The sequence below is a fragment of the Populus trichocarpa genome, chromosome 6 (assembly GCF_000002775.5).
Source record: "Populus trichocarpa isolate Nisqually-1 chromosome 6, P.trichocarpa_v4.1, whole genome shotgun sequence".
In the NCBI taxonomy this organism is placed as follows: Eukaryota; Viridiplantae; Streptophyta; class Magnoliopsida; order Malpighiales; family Salicaceae; genus Populus; species Populus trichocarpa.
Window position 1 is genome coordinate 7266417 of NC_037290.2, and position 19475 is coordinate 7285891.

The following is a 19475-nucleotide window of genomic DNA, read 5'->3' on the forward strand; positions in this document are numbered from 1 at the left end:
ATGGTCATTAAAAACCTGAAATAATCTTTAGAGTTTCAAAATAAAAAACTAATTATACTAGATGTAAGACACTATTACTTTAAAGCTCATATCTAAAATAAGTTATATTATCATTTGTTTTCTCTTTCTAATGATCTGTTATGTTTAAAACTAGTGGTTTATCTACACGAGTGAGAATAAATCTGCTACAATAAATTAAACCTTAAATGAATGTATGAATTTGAATCTATTTATTCTAAAGTCTAGATTGTCTTTGTCACTTCCAGTTGCTTGATGAATTGATATATTTACAATCATTTACTCCAAATCCAAAACTTATGACTATTAATAGTCTATCAAGTCAAGATGATGAATAGCTGAATGGGCATGTGTAAGTCAATACTGCACTAACACTAGCTAATTGAACCCAACCCTTATTCTAGGAAAAGTTGTCGCTAAACATTTTGTTTATACAACAGTAACTCACAGTTAATAACCTTTTCAAGTTCATTTATCCTATAGCATTATTGTTCACTCATAATTTTTGTTGAATGAAGTTTTTCTGCCCCAGTCTCTAAATATCCAAACAATAATCATTATAAATTGATTTATTTGAAGGCACGATCAAATGACACGAACGTTTAAAACTTGCTAAAGAAATTAATACCTTTGATTAACACTTAGGTTATTCATAGTAAAAACCAAACTCATGAGTTGTATCAAGGTTGTTCAGAATATACCAATGAACAAATAAAAACACCAATAAAATTAAATATGATTTTCTTGTCAGTGATATGTTAAAATTCAATTTAATGATATTATAAAATGAAACGGATAAATATTTTTTGTCGTAATTTATCTGTCTATAAATTTATCGATCGGTAAATTTATTACTGACATACCATAAATTAACAACAATAGTTTTTGGATGGATTGCTTTTGTTCATAATCCCATCGGTAAAATAAGTATCAACAAACTATAAATGTACATACCAACAGAAAATTTTGTCAGTAAACTATCAAATCTAGCAGTGAGCATTATTTTCTAATCAAATGAAAATTAAATTCTTGCCTTCTTGTAACTCAAAACCTTTTTGTTTGCAAATGAGTTTTCATTGCAAATTAAATGCAAATGAATAGTTCTTATTGTGTGTTTTTGTCTTTCTATCTTCATTGCCATCTTCGGTATCTTCCTCGTCATTTTGAGGACTACTGGTTTCCACCCTAGCCACGGCTTTGGGAAGATTCCATCTTGCTGGCAGCTAATGCAGCTTTCAAGTTCTGGTCTTATTTTTTTAACAGAGTTTCTTGATATGCCTGTTGAGTGGAATCGATTGTCTGTGGAGACTCTGTTGTGTTGCAGGATTTAGTAATCCTCTCAGCATCTTCAGGAGACAGCCACTGTCCATAACCGTTGGGAGCTTCAGAGGATTCAATGGGAAACTCTTTTGGGAAGTTTCCTATCACCAGGAAAATGCTCCAGCCAGAATCTTTAAAAGAATCCATGCAGGCTGCAAGGTAAAACTTGGATAAGTGTTGCGGAGCTGCATAGAGGCTGTCAAAGTTATACCACTCCCCATTCACTTTCCTAATGCAGAACCAATGATCATGCAAATGACAAATAAATGCATTTCCTAGATCAGGGTCAATCTGCGCATGCTCAGCAACTGGACTGTCAAAGGCAATGACCTGCAAATCCCACACCTCTAAAGCCTTTTGTAAAACCTGCAAACAAGAATTCTCACAAGAAGTTAAGTTTGTACAACTCCATAGGCATACCAGGAAATAGTCACCAGGAAAACAAGGAGCATACTTTATATGCTTTTAAGTTAATCTATGCAAGTATGATACCAGTTTGTGGCTCAGAAGGGATGCATCTATGTAAGTAGCACTGTTCAATAAGCCCATTTATATGATTACATAAAAAGTTTTCGACTAGTGAATGACAACATGGACCATGCATGGTTAGTAATTAATAATTCACCGGTAAAACAAAACTAGAGAACATGAATGTAATTTATGACCAGGACATGCCAGTTCAGTAATTTCTTAAGGAATCTCATGTAAAGAATAAAAAGTGAATGTTCATCATACATACTGAACGGATACTCGCACACATAACATGAATTCTAAAGGTTGCATAGTTGAAAATGAGAATTAGTGCCTGAATGAGTGGCAAAACCTACAATGAAACTTTGCATGCTCATGTTCCCAGTTAATCTGCACTGTATAGTGGGTGTTTCCACCCTCATCTAAACCTACAACAAACTTCCATCACTGAAACAGTTTTCAGGTGAGTCTTTCCTCTATTTACTGGTCCATAATTACCAGAAACGTTTAACATTTTGGTTCTGGTGCAAGTTTCAGAGATGGGATATGCAGTTTGATTAATTTACAGTGCATAGGGGGTAGATTGGTACATTAGTTTGAATGTTGTACACTTGGAACATTTTTTCGGTTTGTTGATGGCACAAACGTTATGAGGTAATAGTATAAAGGAAGAAAACTTCAAACAAAAATGTTGTTTTCATTTCTAATAAATAAGAGAATAGAAAGAACTTTAGTTTTTTCAAATAAATTGGATTAATAATACAAAATAAAGTAGGTTTGCCAGAATATAATTAAAAACCAGACCTGAGTGTGAAAGAATATTGGGCCAAAGTAAAACTGAAGGTCCAAACTTCTCCTTTTTACTAAGGCCAAGACTTCTCTTGTTATTAGGTTTAATTATCAACATCTCAGCTGTCTTAAAACTGTCTTTCTCAAAAGTCAAGCATGTTTCTTTGTTTCTCGCCACCAGATGAATTTTTTTTTTCCTTCAATTTTTTGTTCTTTCTTTATGGCTTCTCTCTCAGCTCTTTGAGGAAAATCAAGCGAAGTCTGATTTTTTTTTCAATTTCTTTCCATTAATACAGATTTTTGTTATTAAAAATGGGTCACCAATTTTCACAATCCATATCGCAAACCACCTCGATCCCATACATAAATGTACTGCAATCCAAAAGGTGTGATCCAGATCACCAAACACAGGGGTTTCCACATTTCTGAAATATATGAGCTGATCTCATATCTTATCCTCACACCATGACATGCACTTCATAAAAGTCTATCGAAGAATTTATCCACACACTGACATTAATCATATTGTTTACTCTAAGAGATTTAAAATATGGCGAGTGCTAAATCACACAACTTTTCCAAAAATTTACCATCTTTCCATCTCCCACCTCAAGCCACGCATGCTTTATAAAAGTATACCAGCCACCTGATTATCCATAAATCAACAACAAAGGTTCCACTAGCCATATGATACATTTCACCAATACTAGCTGAATGGTCAAAGCATCAATCTGAATCCCTACTTTTATGCTCCAAAGTAAAATAATTTGCACACTAATCAACTAAATGATTCATTATACCCAGCTACATCTCTCAAAATGCCTCAAATTTTGAACCTCTGAGGAAGGACTATAAACGTGCTAATACTTCCCTTCTCTCTAAACCATTTTTTGTCCTCCCCACTAAACACAGAGTTATTGCTAAAATTTTAAAAAGGTCCATAATTGTCCACCCAGGACATGTGGTTTTCGTTTGTTCTGATGCAATACTAACAAAACCTGCCTCAACTTTCACTCAATTTGAGTTAACTTCGAAACAAGGCAGCATAATAATAATAATAATAAAAGTACCGTCTAACATCAAACTTCTTTTCTTAATTCCAGGTTTCTCAGCATGAATAAGAAAAAATTGCACAATCATGATTGGCTTCGACTATAGTAAGCAAACAATACGTTAACCAAAGGCGTCACCAATGAAAATTTCTGATTTTTTCGTTCTTAAACAATTAATGACTCGAACTAGTTGATCCAATACCCTCATCTTTTGCTTTAATTTTTAGAGAAGAAAAAACGTACAGCTTTAATAATTGACAAGAAAAAAACGAAGGAAAGGAAGCGAACCTGGATACTAAAATCACCGCCTAAGGACACATTATGGGACTCGGCGGAGAGGTAATCACCAACGGATGAGGTGAAGAAGTTTCCCTCTTGCATCATCTGGCGTTCTTTTGAATCGAGATCGGAAGCAAGCGCCGCCAAATCGAATTCTGAAAAGAAAGGTCCTTGTAACACTGTGTTAACGCAATGTACGGCGCATAGCTTGGCCTCTTGTACCTCGTGGTACAACATCCCTCCATTGCTCACTCCTTCCATTTCCATTTTGATTGATCGAATTTCGCGAGATTGGAAACCCTAGGACTCTCCTCTGCGTTTTTTTATATGAGGTTTTTGGATTGTCAGTTGCAGTTATATTAAGCTCTTTTCTCCAATTTTTCCACTTCGCCTGGAAGTTGAATTTATGAATGAAAGTGTTAATAGCACGTGCAAAAGAACTGACTAACACGTGTAAAAAAAATTGTCACTTGAATAAGTTTGGTTATCATCTCCAAACAGAAGAGACGAGAAGATACAGTCGAGATTTCATAGTAGCCCGCGCGCCTGTTGAAATTTTTTCTATTTTCATGTTTTAAATTTGGCTAATATAATAATAATAATATTATTATTAAAATATAAAAATTAAAAAAAATAAAAATTAATTAAAAAATGAAATATTTATCAATATTATAAAAAGATGTTTTCTAAATATTTTTAAAATGTTTTAAAAATCTCATTTGATTTCAAAAAAAAAAAATTAGATGAGAAACCTTATAAAAAAAATTAGGAGTTCATAAATCAAATGTTAAAAGATAAATTGAAAAAATATTATAAACAATAAAAAAACTTAACTCGAGTTAGTATGTAAAATTTACAACTCAATTGTAAAGTCGGAAGAACCTTGTATAAGAAAAATTAAATAAAATATTAGAGTTCAACTTTTAAACAAATTAAAAAATGAAAGGTAAAATAAAAAACAAAATTCAATAAAAAAACTGATAAAAAAACTCAAGTTAATCTGGGTTAACTTGAATAATCGTAACTTGGGATGTGAGAATTAAATAATTTTTTTAAAAAATCGGGTTAATATTTGAAACCTGTGTCTCGGGTCATGAGACCAGGTTATTCTATATGAGACAAACCCAAAAAACTCATAAAACAAAATTCTCAATCATCTAAAATATATATAAAAAAAACTAAATAAATAATAATTAAAAAAATAAGGACCAAATCTGATATAAAAATTAAATGAAATAAAACAATAAATGATGAAATTGAAATATAAAATAAATCAAGAAAAAAATTAAAAAATAACAATCAGAATGATGAGAATCAAATCTGGTATAAAAAATAAATAAAATAAAATATGAAAGATAAAATTGAAAAATAAAATAAATCAAGACAAGGAAAAAAAACAAAAAAACAGCAATTAAAATAATAGAGACTAAATATGATAGATGAGAAAAAATTTAAGAATGAGATTGAAAAAAATTATAATTTTATAAATTATCTCAAATAAAATAAATAGTAATCAAAAGAATATAAATCAAAAGTGAAGGGAAAATAAATTGAATAACTGCTTTGAAAAAATACAGGAATTTACATGAAAGAAAAAAATAAATAAATAAAAAGAATTATTAACACCAAAACAGATGTTTTTTTTCCACACCAACTACCCTAGAATTGAGAGGCCGCCAAGAGCAACTGGATGAGGCTAAAAATTAGTTGTAAACTAGACAAGTATGCCTAACTTGCTAAGCCCATCAGTACACCTGATTAAAAAAAATATTATTTTTTTTAATTTGATTTTTTATTAATAATAACTTTTTTATATTAATTTATCTTTTGAATTATTTTTATAATTTTATAATACTTAAAATATATAATTTTAATTTATCATTAACTTCTTCCCGTAAATTAGTTGTATTTTTGCATGATTTATTTATAGTAACAAATATAATGTTTATAAAAGAAAATGTATAAAATAAAAATAAAATTCAAGATAAAACATTTTGATGTTTTTATTTTTTCCTTTATCGGTTTAGATTTTTTATTTTTAAGTTTATAATTCTTCAATTTTTTTTTATTTAGTGTTAATAAGGTTTTACAGGGTTATATATATATATATAAAGAGCTGTAATAATCTCTTGTCAAATGAGACTTTGACAGTTTTGATTTATAACAAATCTTATTATTTAACACTCATAAATGTATAAATATATTTGTTAATATCAGAGCTCAATTATTCTTGTTTTTTTAATTTGAAAAGAATATTTTTTTATTGTATTTTTCTATTAAGTATTAATAGAGTTTCCTTTTTAGTTTTTTTCGAGTTGTATTATTTTTTTGACAAACAATACTTTGATGAATGAAAAATTTATATTTTAGATATCTCTTCATAATTAAGGTGTTTTTATTTTTATTTTTAAAGGTTTCAATTTATAACAAGCCTTTTTTTTTTAACATGTAAAATTTACACGTATATTTTCTTTTACTTATCAGTTTCATTACCTTTTTATTTCACATTAAAAATTAGCGTTGGTATACTCATTAGTTTTGTTTCTAAGTGCCTGCATAGTGAGTCGAAAATAACGGAGTTGTAGACGAAGTAGAGGTATTAAACTTTATGTTCTAGAAAATATCCATTTGTGGAATAAGTATAGATGTTAAATTTTCTATTCTCTCTACAGATTAAATAATATGTAGGGTGGGACAGTTATTTTCCCACTAGAATGGCGTGTTTGTTAAAAAAAAAAAATTACTGCCAAAAAAATTCAAAATCATTTTGACAATGTTTTGAAAATGAAAATTATATTTTCATGTAAAACTTTTAAATTTATAAAAATAAAGAATATAAAAAAAATAGTTAGGCACCATTTGTTTTTATGTTTTAAATTGTGTTTTGGTGTATTTTAAAAATATATTTAGCTTAAAAAAAAATTAAATTAGTATTTTTTAAGTGTTTTTAATAATTTTAATGTGCTATGGTTAAAAATAAAAAGAAAATTTTAAGAAATTATTTTAATATATTTTTAAATAAAAAATATTACAGTATCAAAAATATAATTGGATTTTTTTTTTGTAAAATTAGCTTAGTTAATATAAAAATTTGATAGAATAACACCGTTTCAAAATAAAATTAATGAAATAAAATAATTTAACAACGTCATGCTTTTTAAAAACGTGATATTTATTAAATATCATTATTCTAATTAAATACTCAACAACTGCCCAAAAATATTATATTATCATATTATCTTTGGCCATCTGAAAATGGATTTAGGCAAAAAAAAAAAAAAAAAACATTAAAGATACATTGATCCATTAATTAGCAACATAATTTGATAATGTAATTATTAATCAATGAGTTTTAAAAGAACACAGGTACTGAGTTTATAATCAACTCGAGTACATGTCTCTCTCTTAACATAAGAAGTATCGAACAGAAAACAAACCAAACCACACAAACAAAGGCCTTCTCCTCTCTTCTCTAACTCATTGACGATCTCTACGATGTTTCCCTCGTTTTCCTCTGCTTTAAATAAATATTAATCTCCCCTCTCATTTCTTTAGTTGTTTGCCAAACAACCCTCTCCTTCTCTTTAGACCCCCCCTCCCTCCCTCCCTCTCTTCTCTAGAGAGATCTCATTGGTAACCAGACCTGTCCTTTTCTCTCCTCTGAGTAATGTATTTTTAGTCCATTTTGTGTATAAAGTTGTGGAAACTTTTAGCAGTTTGTTTTTATTCCAAAACTACTACTTCCACGTCTTCTGGAAAAAAAAAAGATGGACTAATATGTTATTTTCTTTTCTGTTTTCACAGATTAAATTGAGTTTACACGAGTCTAAATTTGGAAATCTGAAGATCTAGATTGAGATTTTTTTGAGGGGCTGACAGCTCTGGAGATTTTTGTCATGGCTTCTATATCGAATTCGGCAGTTGCATTTACTGGAACGACAGCTTCTGATCTTCTTCGAAGCTCGAAGAGTGGTGGTGCTAATGGTATTCCTCTGAGAACCCTAGGAAAAGCGCGATTCAGTGTGAAAACCAGGGATTTATCGGTGGTTGCGAAGGTTAGAAAAGTTAAGAAGCATGAGTATCCATGGCCTGAGGATCCGGATCCGAATGTGAAAGGCGGGGTTTTAACTCATCTCTCGCATTTTAAGCCTCTTAAAGAGAAGCCTAAACCAGTTACATTGGATTTCGAGAAACCACTTGTTGCTCTGGAAAAGAAGATCATTGATGTAATTCACTTTAAGCTTTTGTCCTAGTTTGAATTTTCAAGTTGCTAGTTTGTTACTGGTTGGTTTAACTGTTGGTGCATTTTTGTTTGTTGTAGGTGCGGAAGATGGCGAATGAAACTGGTTTGGACTTCAGCGATCAGATTGCCTCGTTAGAGAATAAATATCAACAGGTTTGCGAAGGCTGATTAGTTGATTTCGATACTGATAATATGAAATCTTCTTATGCCGTATTTGTTATGTTGCGGTACAGTGATTATGAAAATTGTTGGATTGAGAGCAAGTGTAATATCATTAATCTGATCATAGTATCATTTTAAACATGATGTGATCACAGCCAGAATGAGTGTTGATGGTTTCTAATAGTTTTGGATTTCATCATTGTGGTCCTGACACGCCCTTTTTTGTTTGTCTAAATTTCTGTTTCCGTGCTTCTGCTACTTTCTAAGTGGATAAGGTTGCTAGAGTTGTGGATTTGGGAAATCTGAACTGAAACTGAAAGTGATAAGCTATCAAAATTCATTTGGATGAGCTAGTCTATTGTTCTCTGTGCATCATGGTGAGACCTGACAATTTGTGATGCTTTCCCCCAGAATGATAAGAATGTATGATTAGGAGAAGGGACGGAAATTAATGATAGGGATGCACATATCTAATGCATTTCTGCCATTTTCAGAACCTCTTTTGAAAGCAGGAAAAAAAACACAAATCATTCTGCTTAATGCTGTCAGAGTCTTAAGGTTTTAGGCCTGGGATAAATTGGTAATGGATTCTGTTGCTTTGAGTATTTTCATGATTTTCAACTATTGATTTCAGGCTCTTAAGGATTTATACACACATTTGACTCCTATACAACGTGTGAATATTGCACGCCATCCGAACAGGCCAACATTCCTTGATCACATATTTAGCATAACTGAAAAGGTTTGCTACTCACGAGCTCATTTAACTTTTAGATTTTCCTAATTGCACTGTTCTTAATTCTGATATTTTGTGTTGATACTATAGAACTATCTTAGTGAATATCTATGTATGCTTAAATGTCCAGTTTGTAGAGCTTCATGGAGATCGAGCAGGCTATGATGATCCTGCTATTGTTACTGGAATAGGAACAATAGATGGTAGAAGATACATGTTCATGGGTCACCAAAAGGGAAGAAACACAAAAGAGAACATTATGCGTAACTTTGGGATGCCTACTCCTCATGGGTATGTTCAATTACACATGCATGCATGTATCTTTAATATACTTCGAAGTGAGTTTATGATTTCTATCCCACACATTATGCAATCCACTTGGAGAGTTAAATATTTAGTATCTGTCATGGACTGATAGATGTCTGTTTTTTAACAGCTATCGGAAGGCTTTACGCATGATGTATTATGCGGATCACCATGGCTTCCCTATAGTTACTTTAATTGATACACCTGGAGCATTTGCAGACCTTAAATCTGAGGAACTAGGCCAAGTGTGTGGATAATCGTACAACAATTTTTTCAAGGCATTCTTTAAATAGATTTAGCTAATTTGTCTGCTATTTATATGCACAGGGTGAAGCCATTGCTCATAATTTGAGGACCATGTTCGGCCTAAAGGTTCCAATTGTTTCTATTGTTATTGGGGAAGGTGGCTCTGGTGGTGCTCTGGCAATTGGATGTGCTAATAAATTGTTAATGCTTGAAAATGCAGTTTTCTATGTGGCAAGGTAATTCTAGTTTTGTTTCGCTCCATTTATTCCAAACTCCTAATGTTTGTGCAAATTTACTGTTGGACATTTGCTTGTCTTGTCTTGTCTTGTTGAAAAGAGGGGGCTCATGTAATCAGCTGTAGAAATTATCACCCTGTACCCTATAACTTGTACAGAAGAAAAGGATTTAGGAAAATATGTTTGGCAAACTCCCTTTGGCTTTCACTGTTAGTTGAGAATATGGTGGCAAAATTACCCTTAAGTTGTTCTTTCATTTTCTGATGGTGCTGAGGTTTGGTGGTTTTTTTCTGAACGACTTACTTTACCCTGTTGCTTATAGTGAATAGTCAATTTGGAGGATATAACAATTTGTATTTGTGGCATTGTGCACATACAGTCACTGGCGAGATGACTGTCTATTTTAGCGCAGTTCTCACTTCTTGTCATGATTCGCACATACAGTCACTGGCGAGATGACTGTCTATTTTATCGCAGTTCTCACTTCTTGCCATGATTCTCCTGTTGACTTAGATTAGAAGTTGTCTGGTTAAGCAAGATTATATTTCTGGCCTAGGCAAGGAAGTGTGATGATTAACAACTTTATTTTATTTTGAGGCTCCAACTTTGCAAGGCATCAACTGTTCTCCACATTCTCTCTTTTATAAGGATATGTTGTTTTATGCTCCAAATTAATTTTTTATTTTTCACACCAATGTGCCGATCAATATTATATTTCTTAATATTTTTTAAACTTTTTTTGTGTTACAGTCCTGAAGCATGTGCAGCAATTTTATGGAAGACTGCCAAAGCTGCTCCAAAGGTTTATACAGTCTTCTGACTGTTGGACTTTGTTTGTTTTTGGACTTCTAATTGATTATAATAACCCCCCCTCTTTTCTTCTCCTGCAGGCAGCTGAGAAGCTTAAAATCACTGGTCCCGAGTTGTGCAAGCTGCAAGTTGCAGATGGAATCATACCTGTAATTATATTCTTTTTAAGATTTTCTTTTATAAAGCTGTGATAAGATATTAATCCATGATGAAATGCATGTTTCACAAATGATAAAGTATGCTGCGGGATGGGAGGGGGTGGGTGGCTGAATCAGGAAGCTATGCATGTACTTATAGAGACATTCTTATTGAACTTTAGTTCAAATTCATGATGCTGGGATGCTACTTGTAAAACAATATTGGACTGCCTCTCTAGATATTGTTACCTTTATAAATAACAGCTGCTTCACTTTTGTTTTTTTCAGCTTTTGGATCTTTATGTTAGTTTCTGTGACATCTTGAAGAATTCTGTTTTTTTAAAAAAAAAAATTTAACAGGAGCCATTGGGAGGAGCACATGCAGATCCATCATGGACCTCACAACAGATAAAGAATGCAATTAATGAAGCTATGGATGTGAGTGCCACTTGCAATGCTTCTTTAAGAATCAAATTTTAAATATCATATCCTAAAATTAATCTTGGATTTTAACAGGAGCTCAACAAAATGGACACAGAAGCACTACTAAAACATCGCATGCTTAAGTTCCGAAAAATTGGTGGGTTTCAAGAAGGGGTCCCGGTTGATCCTATAAAAAAAGTCAACATGAAGAAGAAAGAAGAACCCGTTGCAGGAAAGACTCCAGTTATAGAATTGGAGTATGAGGTTGAAAAACTGAAACAGCAAATTTCAAAGGCCAAGGAGTCATCTAGCAAGCCCACGGAGTTGGCTTTAAATGAGATGATAGAGAAACTAAAGAAGGAGATTGATCTTGAATATTCTGCAGCTGTTGAAGCGATGGGCTTAAAGGACAGGTTTTTGAATTTGCGGGAAGAATGTTTAAAAGCAAATTCACAGGACCAACTCATGCATCCAGTTCTAATGGACAGGATTGAAAAACTCAGTGATGAATTTAACAAGGGCCTGCCAACTGCTCCTAACTATACCAGCCTGAAGTATAAGCTTGACATGTTGAAGGAGTTTTCTATAGCCAAAAGCAACTTGGAGAAGAAGGGCAAGGGTGAGGAACTGAAACTGGATATCAATAAGAAACTCAAAGAGGTTATGGATCAGCCTGAAATGAAGGAGAAGATGCAAGCTCTGAAGGCAGAAGTTCAGAAGTCAGGGGCTTCCAGTGCTGCAGATTTAGATGATGGCACAAAGGAGAGCATATCAAAGATGAAGAAAGAGATAGAGTTGGAATTGGCGAGTGTCCTAAAGTCCATGGATTTGAATGTTGAAATTGTAAGGGCCAAGGAACTCATCGATCAAGATTTGAAGGCTAAGGTAGAAAGTTTAGAGGAGGAAACTAACAAGAAAATTGAAAATCTAATGAAGTCATCGGATCTTAAAAACACTATCAAGTTACTGAAGTTGGAAATGGCCAAGGCAGGGAAAACACCCGATGCTGCATTAAAAAATAAAATTGAGGCTTTAGAACAACAAATAAAGCGGAAGCTTTCAGCTGCCATTAGCTCCTCAGAAATAAAGGAGAAGCACGAAGAGCTGCAGGCAGAGATCAAAGCGCTAGAAGGTGATGGGGGATTAAATGGGAGTTTGAAAAATGATGATCTAAAGGAAGCAAGTTCCAAGTATGATGAATCCAGGGTATAAATTAATTTGGGTGCAAATCGCAGCTTCACTTAAGAGTGAGTTCTTTGATTCTTACGTCTCCTTGTTCTCTGATGGATAAAGTATACATATAGCTTTCTCTTTTAAGTTTTGTTTAAGGGTACATCCTCTAGGCCGAGGGTGTTAGTTTCTTAAGCCATGCTATTATTTGTCCTCTCTGATGAAGAACACAAGTGGTCTTTCTCGAAGTGGACTCGGTTCAATTTGCATAATTCAGCATGCCTTTCCTTTGCTATGGCATTGTAGAGTTCAATTTATTTCAAAGAGTTAGTAAATAAATAGACTGCTATGTATTTCTGGCACTGAAGGGAATATATTTAATTTGCATAAACTAGTTGAGTTATTGCATTCATTTCACGACTCTTTCCTTCTAGGTATGCAGCTGGTGGGGATGGCTTAGAAAGAAGAGATTACAGCCTTTCATCGAAGCAGTCAGAACTGCACCATGCTCTTCTTATCAGAAGATATTCAACCTCGTGCATTATTGTTGTACACCACAGGGTTTTGTTCCAAGGAAAAGGTTAGACCATTTTATTTTTTTTTACAAGAAAAAAAAGTGTGTAGGCGTTATTGATGCCTTTTCGATTTTCATGTAAGAGAATTATATATGCACTACAAAATATTAAAAAAACCTTGACGTTAATCAAAGACTAGTTAAATAATAAAAGAATCTTGAAGCGCTGTATATACAATGCTTGCTAATTCAACAAAAAAAAAATTATAATTTTATTTAAAAATAAATCCAAATTTTTTTAAAAAAATTTGTTTTAATGGAATAATGTCCAAAAAAAATTGTATTTATTTTATTTAATTAAATCAAAGCTAATTTTTTTTAAAAAAAAACTGCAAATAAAAAAAAAATACTCACAAGTGTTGGCCTAGCAGGTCAATTGCATGCCTAACTCAGCGGCCATGTGCACATGGGCTTGATTTTATTAATGCGTACATCGAATATTTTTAAAAAATGTTATGGTAGACGAATAGATAGCTTGCCTGTGTTGGGCTACAAGTCGAGTTGATTTTTTTGAAGCATAAAAACTGCAATCTGGGTTGATTTTCTTGAAATGTAAAAAAACGATATTTAAAGGCTGCAAGTGTATTTTAAAAAAGAAAAAAAAATTAACTACTCTATATTATAGAAAAAGAACTGAAAAAAATAACAATAGTTAATTCTCAAGAATTAAATTAATGAAAGATAAAATCGAAAGAAAAATAAATGAAAAAAAGTAAAAATAAGATATAAGCAAATCCATGTGATGAAATTAAAAAAAAATCAAGATTATGGATCCAATGAAAAAATTAAAAATAAACTAAAATTTGATAAAATAGCTAAGAATAAAAATTAAAGATCAAAACATTATGGGTGAAAATCTCAAATATCATTAAATATTGAAATGAAGGGTAAAATTGAAAATTCTTAAGCCAACAAATTCACAAAAAAATTCAAAACAAAAATAAAAATCAAATGAGTGAGGAACAAATTTGAATTTTTTTTTTGAAAAAATTAAAATTAAAATACACTATTTGATGCTCAAAATGTTAAACCTGACGGATTGACTCGTGATCTAAAGGACCTAGGGCTTAAGTCGGCTTAGCCCATGTTTCAAAAGTAATTGGAACAAAGCACGAAAGACATTTGATGCTTATATTTAATTCAAAAACAAAAACCCTAAAAAAAAAACTAAATTGAACAAAGCTCGAAAAAAAGAGCTTTATGTAAAGTGTTTTTTTCAAAATAAATGAAAAATCCCGTAGAAAATGGAAAAAAGTAAGAAAACATTCAAGGATGAAATCGAAAAAAATAAGCTAACAAAAGGGGGGTAACCAAACAAATGTAGGTGCACTTTTTAAACCAAAGTTAATCTCTTAAATTCGTAAATTATTAAATTCCAAATATAAACTCAACTAAGAATGTCAATATAAATCAAATTCAATACTGAAGGGTGAGATAAATTAATTTAATTACAAAAAAATCTTATTAAAATAACAAGATCTAACAAAGAGCACCAAACAATCGAGACAATGTCAGACCAAATTAATATTGAAGAATGAAATAAATTAATTGAATCAAATTAAAAGTATTCCTTCTAAAAGAGGTAGATCTAGCAAAGATAAAAAAAAAATCCAAAGCAACTCGTGTTACTCTAAAAAATTCAAAAAAAAATCCCATAAAAAATGGGAAAATACATTGGATGATGAAACAAAAAAAAAAACCTTGAGTCAACCCAACTTAACTTTAATAACATGCGACATATGATATGAGATAGAGATAACCTCACAAAAAGAAAAGCAGAACAAACCACATTGTTAAGGTCCAATAAGTCAATGTCGAATGATGAAAATAAAAAAACTTTAATTTTTTTTTAAAAGACTGAACTTAAACATGGTTAATCATCGAAACTCGTTGATCGGGTCATGATTGTAGAAGACAAACATGGAAAAATAACGAACCTAAATTCTCAATCATATAAAAATTGAAAAAAATAAAAAATAATGAGAACTAAATCTTGCTCACAAAATAATTGAAAGAAAATATTCAGGGATTAAATTAAAAAACAAAATAAACGAAGAAAATGAAAAAAAAAGCAATAAAAAATAGGACCAAATTAAATTAAATTAAATTCTAAAGGACAAAATAAAAAAATAATGATGTAAAGGATAAAAAAATAACAATAAAAAGAATGAGAACCAAATTGGATAAAAAAAAATTAAATGAAATAAAATGTTGAGGGATGAAATTAAAATAAAAAAACTTTAAGAAGCACTAAAATAAAAACAAATAAAAATCAAAAGAACGATAACTAATTTTAAAACAAATACAAATTGGAGGACACAACTGATTTTTTAAAGGCTCGGCACGAACACCAAGGCATATGAGAGAGAAAAATAGGAGGAGGAAAAACTTTCATTATCATCAAACTACCGTGAACCAGACCAAACACGCCACTCTAATAATTGTGCCACCACCTAATGCTTTGGATGAAATGTCAATCGATAGATTTTGACCATCAAAAACACCTCATGCGCCTCCAGTTTGGCACAGGGGATGTTGACACGCTGACGACCTTTTATATTGATTTATTAATATTTAAATATTTCAAATTACTAAAAATCCCTTAAAGACATCTTAATATTACAAAAAAAAAACATGCAACAAAGATGAAAATGCCCTCCCAAGCCAGGGTTAGATTTTTTTTAAGTCAAAGGTTAAACATCTCATTTAACTGTACAAAAAATGTGTAAAGACAAAACACCCTTCTTTACAAGGTCAATACTTTTGAGGTTTTAATGGTATCATCGTTCTTTAACTATGCAAATAAAATTGAAAATACACAAAAGTACCTGGACAAAAATCCTATTTTTTAGCTTTTAAGGGCGACAAAGTGATTTTAATGTATATAAAAAACATTAAATGACTAAATTATCTCTGATCAATTGACAAATAACATTTTGATTCCCTAGAAAAGACGACTTTACCCTAACTAGCAAGACATTTGTTCAGTGCAATGAAGGATATAATGGTTAATATGCTGTCTGAATCTACAATGTTTCTCCTCACATACTACAGGAAATCACTGAGCCATATTAGTTTTTTTTGGTATCGTGTTGTTTATTGGTTCACTTTTCGACCATATACAATGCCTTGGAAGTCAGGCCAGACATCAATAAGCCTAAAAAAATCCATTTCTCTCATCAGTTTTAAACCAGAAACACCAAATAAACACTCTAGAGACCTCATTAAACCCGTTTATAGTCTTAAGTTATCATTTAATCAGTCCAAAAATGAAATATCAACCTAGATTCTAAAAACTTCTCGAGCGCCAAACTATTTTTTCAAGGAGTATGAAGGGCAAAAAACATCTCAAAGTTTATAACGCTTCTAACTTTCCCAATATTATTGCCTCTACCAAATTTTAGGAGGTATACTAATATATTTTTATACCTTTAGTTTAACCTCATGGTTATCCCTTTTAGGGGTTTAGTTGCATGATCAAAAGGTCACAACTAGTTTAGCCAAACTCCAATTAACTAATAACAACTCCTTCTAAATGTATGTCTTTTAATTAGAATTTAAACCTCTCTAATATTGATTTTAAAGGTTATCTGGCTAGATATGGAAAATACAACCAATACAACTTGTCACAATAATATTGTAATAGTTATCATGACTATGCAAATTATGGTTGAATAACTCAATCAAATTTAAAACAAACTTACATATAGTCAATCAAGCATTTTTTTTTTTGTCTAAATATATAAGGGTAAGTGTAAGGATACACTACCATAACCAACACTTTAATAGAAATGTTTGAAAGTCCTCAACCTCATGTTAAGTATCATATGCCTGTACAATAAGCATCACATCAGATTTAACCCAATATAGACGTGATCACTTACAAGATATCTTTCACACCACAAATCTATAGGTTACCTCATGCTAATTACATGGCTTAACTACCTTATGTACAACTAATACAACCTGATGAGGTTATAAAAATTACAGGGAATATTCTGGAATGAATTATTCCTAGAAATTCTCATATATCATTTATGGTGAATTCAATGACCTCTACTTCAAGACCACGTAGGCTTCTCTTTGGGCAAATATCTCTCTTAGGGGATATAAAACTCTTCTGGAATAAATACCTGCACAAAGTCCCTTGATTTTAACTGCCTCATGCAACGTAGGAGGGTAGAAAAGTAATCTTGTATGATTAAAATAATATTGTCTTATTGCTTGAACCATCATATCTAATTAATGTAAGAATGGACTGTTTGTTCGTATTTAATGAGAATGTGATAGGCATCATAATTATTAATTCAGGCTCAAGGTATGAGAGGCTTAGTATAGAGTGACCCTTCAATTACGCACCCAATCTGAGGGGTGTTGGGCTCATCATACCTGGAGCCCAGGAGAAAACGGGCCCAGTTCGCGATTACACCCAAGAATGATCAGAGACAGTCGTGTCACTGCTCAACAGGGGATTAGGCCCCTCACCCAACACGAGGTTGGACACATCTAAGCCCAACAGGGGGTTGGGCACGGTCGTGTCCAGACCCATCGTGGGGTCGGGCAAGGACACATCCAGGCGGACGAGCCCTCACCCCACACGGGGTTGAATACGAACGCATCCAGGCCCAACAAGGGTTGGGCGCGGTTGCGTGCATGCCCAACAGGGGGTTGGACACAGTCATCCCCCTCCCCAACTTAAAGTTAGGCACTGAGAAATATATAATCTCATCTTGGGTTATGACTTTTGTTTGGGCGCGGTCACGTCCAGACCCATCGTGGGGTCGGGCGCGGACGCGTCCAGGCCCAACAGGGGGGTTGGGCACAATTATCCACTCCTCAACTTAGAGTTGGGCACCGAGAAAGATATAATCTCATCTTGGGTTATGACTTTCGTGTGTTGTCTTTTAAATGGGGTTGATTTGAGAAACCATGACCCATTAGTAGCCCTTCAAGTTTGCTCATTTTTAGAGAAATGGGGAGACTTAAGACTAAAGAGATTTTTGACTAACCTTAGTTCAATCATGACCTTGGTTAGGGTGTCCTTTATGCTCCCCCTTTTAGGGCCTTACTAGTAGGGATGGTGTTCTTAGAGAGTTTTTTGTTCAAATCTTCAAGATATATTCCTAGTCCTTTTTTTTAAAAGTGTTGGACTGTCACTAATGCCCCGGAGAAGTGGGTCTTAGACGTCACAGGGGTGTATAACCCTACTTGGACCAATAGGAGGCGCTACTATAGAAGGGCTGGCTTCTGCATTTCTTGATGTCGTAGAGCCTGGTACCCGTGTTATCCAGGAGAAATATAGGTCCTAGACCACATACAATGTGTGTAACCCGGGTTGGATAGACGGGGTGAGCCTGATAAGGCTGCCCAACACTCTTAAATGCCATAAAGACTGGTCTTATGTTGTTAAGAAGAAATGTAGGTCCCAGACCGCACACATGGGTATGTAGGCCGTTTGGACAGACATGATGGACTTGATAAGGTCACTCAAGTGCTCTTATTTCCAACTAAAAAGGCTAGACAGAAGGAAGGGAGGGGGAGTTGAAAGCCGCCCTGAAGAGTGAAGCATTGATCTCCTACTACTGCCCCAGAGAAGTGGGTCTTAGACACCATAGGGGTGTGAAACCCCGATTGGTGATAATAGAGGTTGATGCTCACTTTGGGCTTCGCTACCATCCTAGAGAAGTGGGCCTCGGATGCCACAGGGGTGTGGAACCCCGATTGGATCGGTAGGAAGTATTCCTGAGAAAGAAACGTAAAATTAAATAAGAACACAAGTGGTAAAACAAATATTCTTAATTCACGTATTTAACAATGATACAACTTAAGGTGGCCTGAGTGCCACGCATGAGGAAGGTCAACCTTGTGGATCTTGCAAATGATAGGTGTTAGCTCTAGTCACCCGTGTCACCCTAAACAGGCCATCCTATTTTGGAGCTAGTTTTCCTCTACTCTCTCTGTTGCCTGTGGCTTCCTGATTTCCTTTCACCACAACTACTCCTTTATTAGTTGGGAATTTAGGGTCAGATACTTAATGCTGATTACTGCACTAAGCTGATGGAGCAGTGGCCTCCCAATAATGGCATTGTATGGGGGATGAGTATCAATTATGATAAAAGTTTTTTGGAGAGTCACACAACAAGGTGCAGTTCCCATAATGACGATCAACCTTGTTGCTCCCTTTACGGGCACCGCTGACCCTTCTATCCCGATGAGGGGTGTTGACACTAGAGTCATTCTGGAGGCATCTATGCCCATGTTTGTTATAGCCTTGGTTGATAGGATGTTCATTGAGCTGCCACTATCCACTAGTATCCTGTGAACCCTGTGTCCCTCCATTATAATGGAAAACACCAAGGCATCTCTATGTGGGTATTTAATCCCTTGTCCATCAACAGGGGTGAATGTGATGAGTTTATGCCAAAACTTTTCTTGGCCCATTGTAACTAGGTCTTGATCCCCCAACCTTGTTCTCTTATTGTTGGCAACACCCACATTGGTTG

The 19475-nt window shown here is 33.3% G+C and overlaps 2 protein-coding genes across 4 annotated transcripts; one reads left to right on the forward strand and one right to left on the reverse strand.

Moving 5' to 3' along the window:
- Window positions 1-849: 849 nt before the first annotated feature.
- Window positions 850-4423, reverse strand: LOC7468037 (ataxin-3 homolog). Its single transcript, XM_002309078.4, has 2 exons — window positions 3939-4423; window positions 850-1704 (listed from the first exon to the last, which is right to left on the reverse strand). The coding sequence occupies exons 1-2, from the start codon at window positions 4194-4196 to the stop codon at window positions 1267-1269; spliced, it is 696 nt and encodes a 231-aa protein (XP_002309114.1). The 5' UTR covers window positions 4197-4423; the 3' UTR covers window positions 850-1266.
- Window positions 4424-7340: 2917 nt separating this feature from the next.
- Window positions 7341-13143, forward strand: LOC7487293 (acetyl-coenzyme A carboxylase carboxyl transferase subunit alpha, chloroplastic). Of its 3 annotated transcripts, none has more exons than XM_024604534.2 (12): window positions 7341-7593; window positions 7734-8155; window positions 8251-8325; window positions 8969-9076; window positions 9201-9361; window positions 9507-9621; window positions 9704-9858; window positions 10609-10660; window positions 10749-10817; window positions 11166-11243; window positions 11322-12475; window positions 12833-13143. In XM_024604534.2, the coding sequence occupies exons 2-11, from the start codon at window positions 7826-7828 to the stop codon at window positions 12438-12440; spliced, it is 2262 nt and encodes a 753-aa protein (XP_024460302.1). In that variant the 5' UTR covers window positions 7341-7593; window positions 7734-7825; the 3' UTR covers window positions 12441-12475; window positions 12833-13143. The 3 variants fall into 3 exon arrangements, with proteins under 3 accessions (XP_024460302.1, XP_002308204.1, XP_024460303.1); XM_002308168.4 differs by having other exon boundaries at window positions 7341-7562; XM_024604535.2 differs by having other exon boundaries at window positions 7341-7562; window positions 12841-13143.
- Window positions 13144-19475: the final 6332 nt, after the last annotated feature.

Excerpts from the sequence above, each read along its gene's own strand:
- LOC7468037 (XM_002309078.4), bottom strand. The coding sequence starts at position 4,196 with ATGGAAATGGAAGGAGTGAGCAATGGAGGGATGTTGTACCACGAGGTA. Across the intron at positions 1,705-3,938 it reads GCGGTGATTTTAGTATCCAG|GTTTTACAAAAGGCTTTAGA; the intron begins GTTCGCTTCCTT and ends TCTTGTTTGCAG.
- LOC7487293 (XM_024604534.2), top strand. The coding sequence starts at position 7,826 with ATGGCTTCTATATCGAATTCGGCAGTTGCATTTACTGGAACGACAGCT. Across the intron at positions 8,156-8,250 it reads TGGAAAAGAAGATCATTGAT|GTGCGGAAGATGGCGAATGA; the intron begins GTAATTCACTTT and ends TGTTTGTTGTAG. Across the intron at positions 11,244-11,321 it reads CAATTAATGAAGCTATGGAT|GAGCTCAACAAAATGGACAC; the intron begins GTGAGTGCCACT and ends GGATTTTAACAG.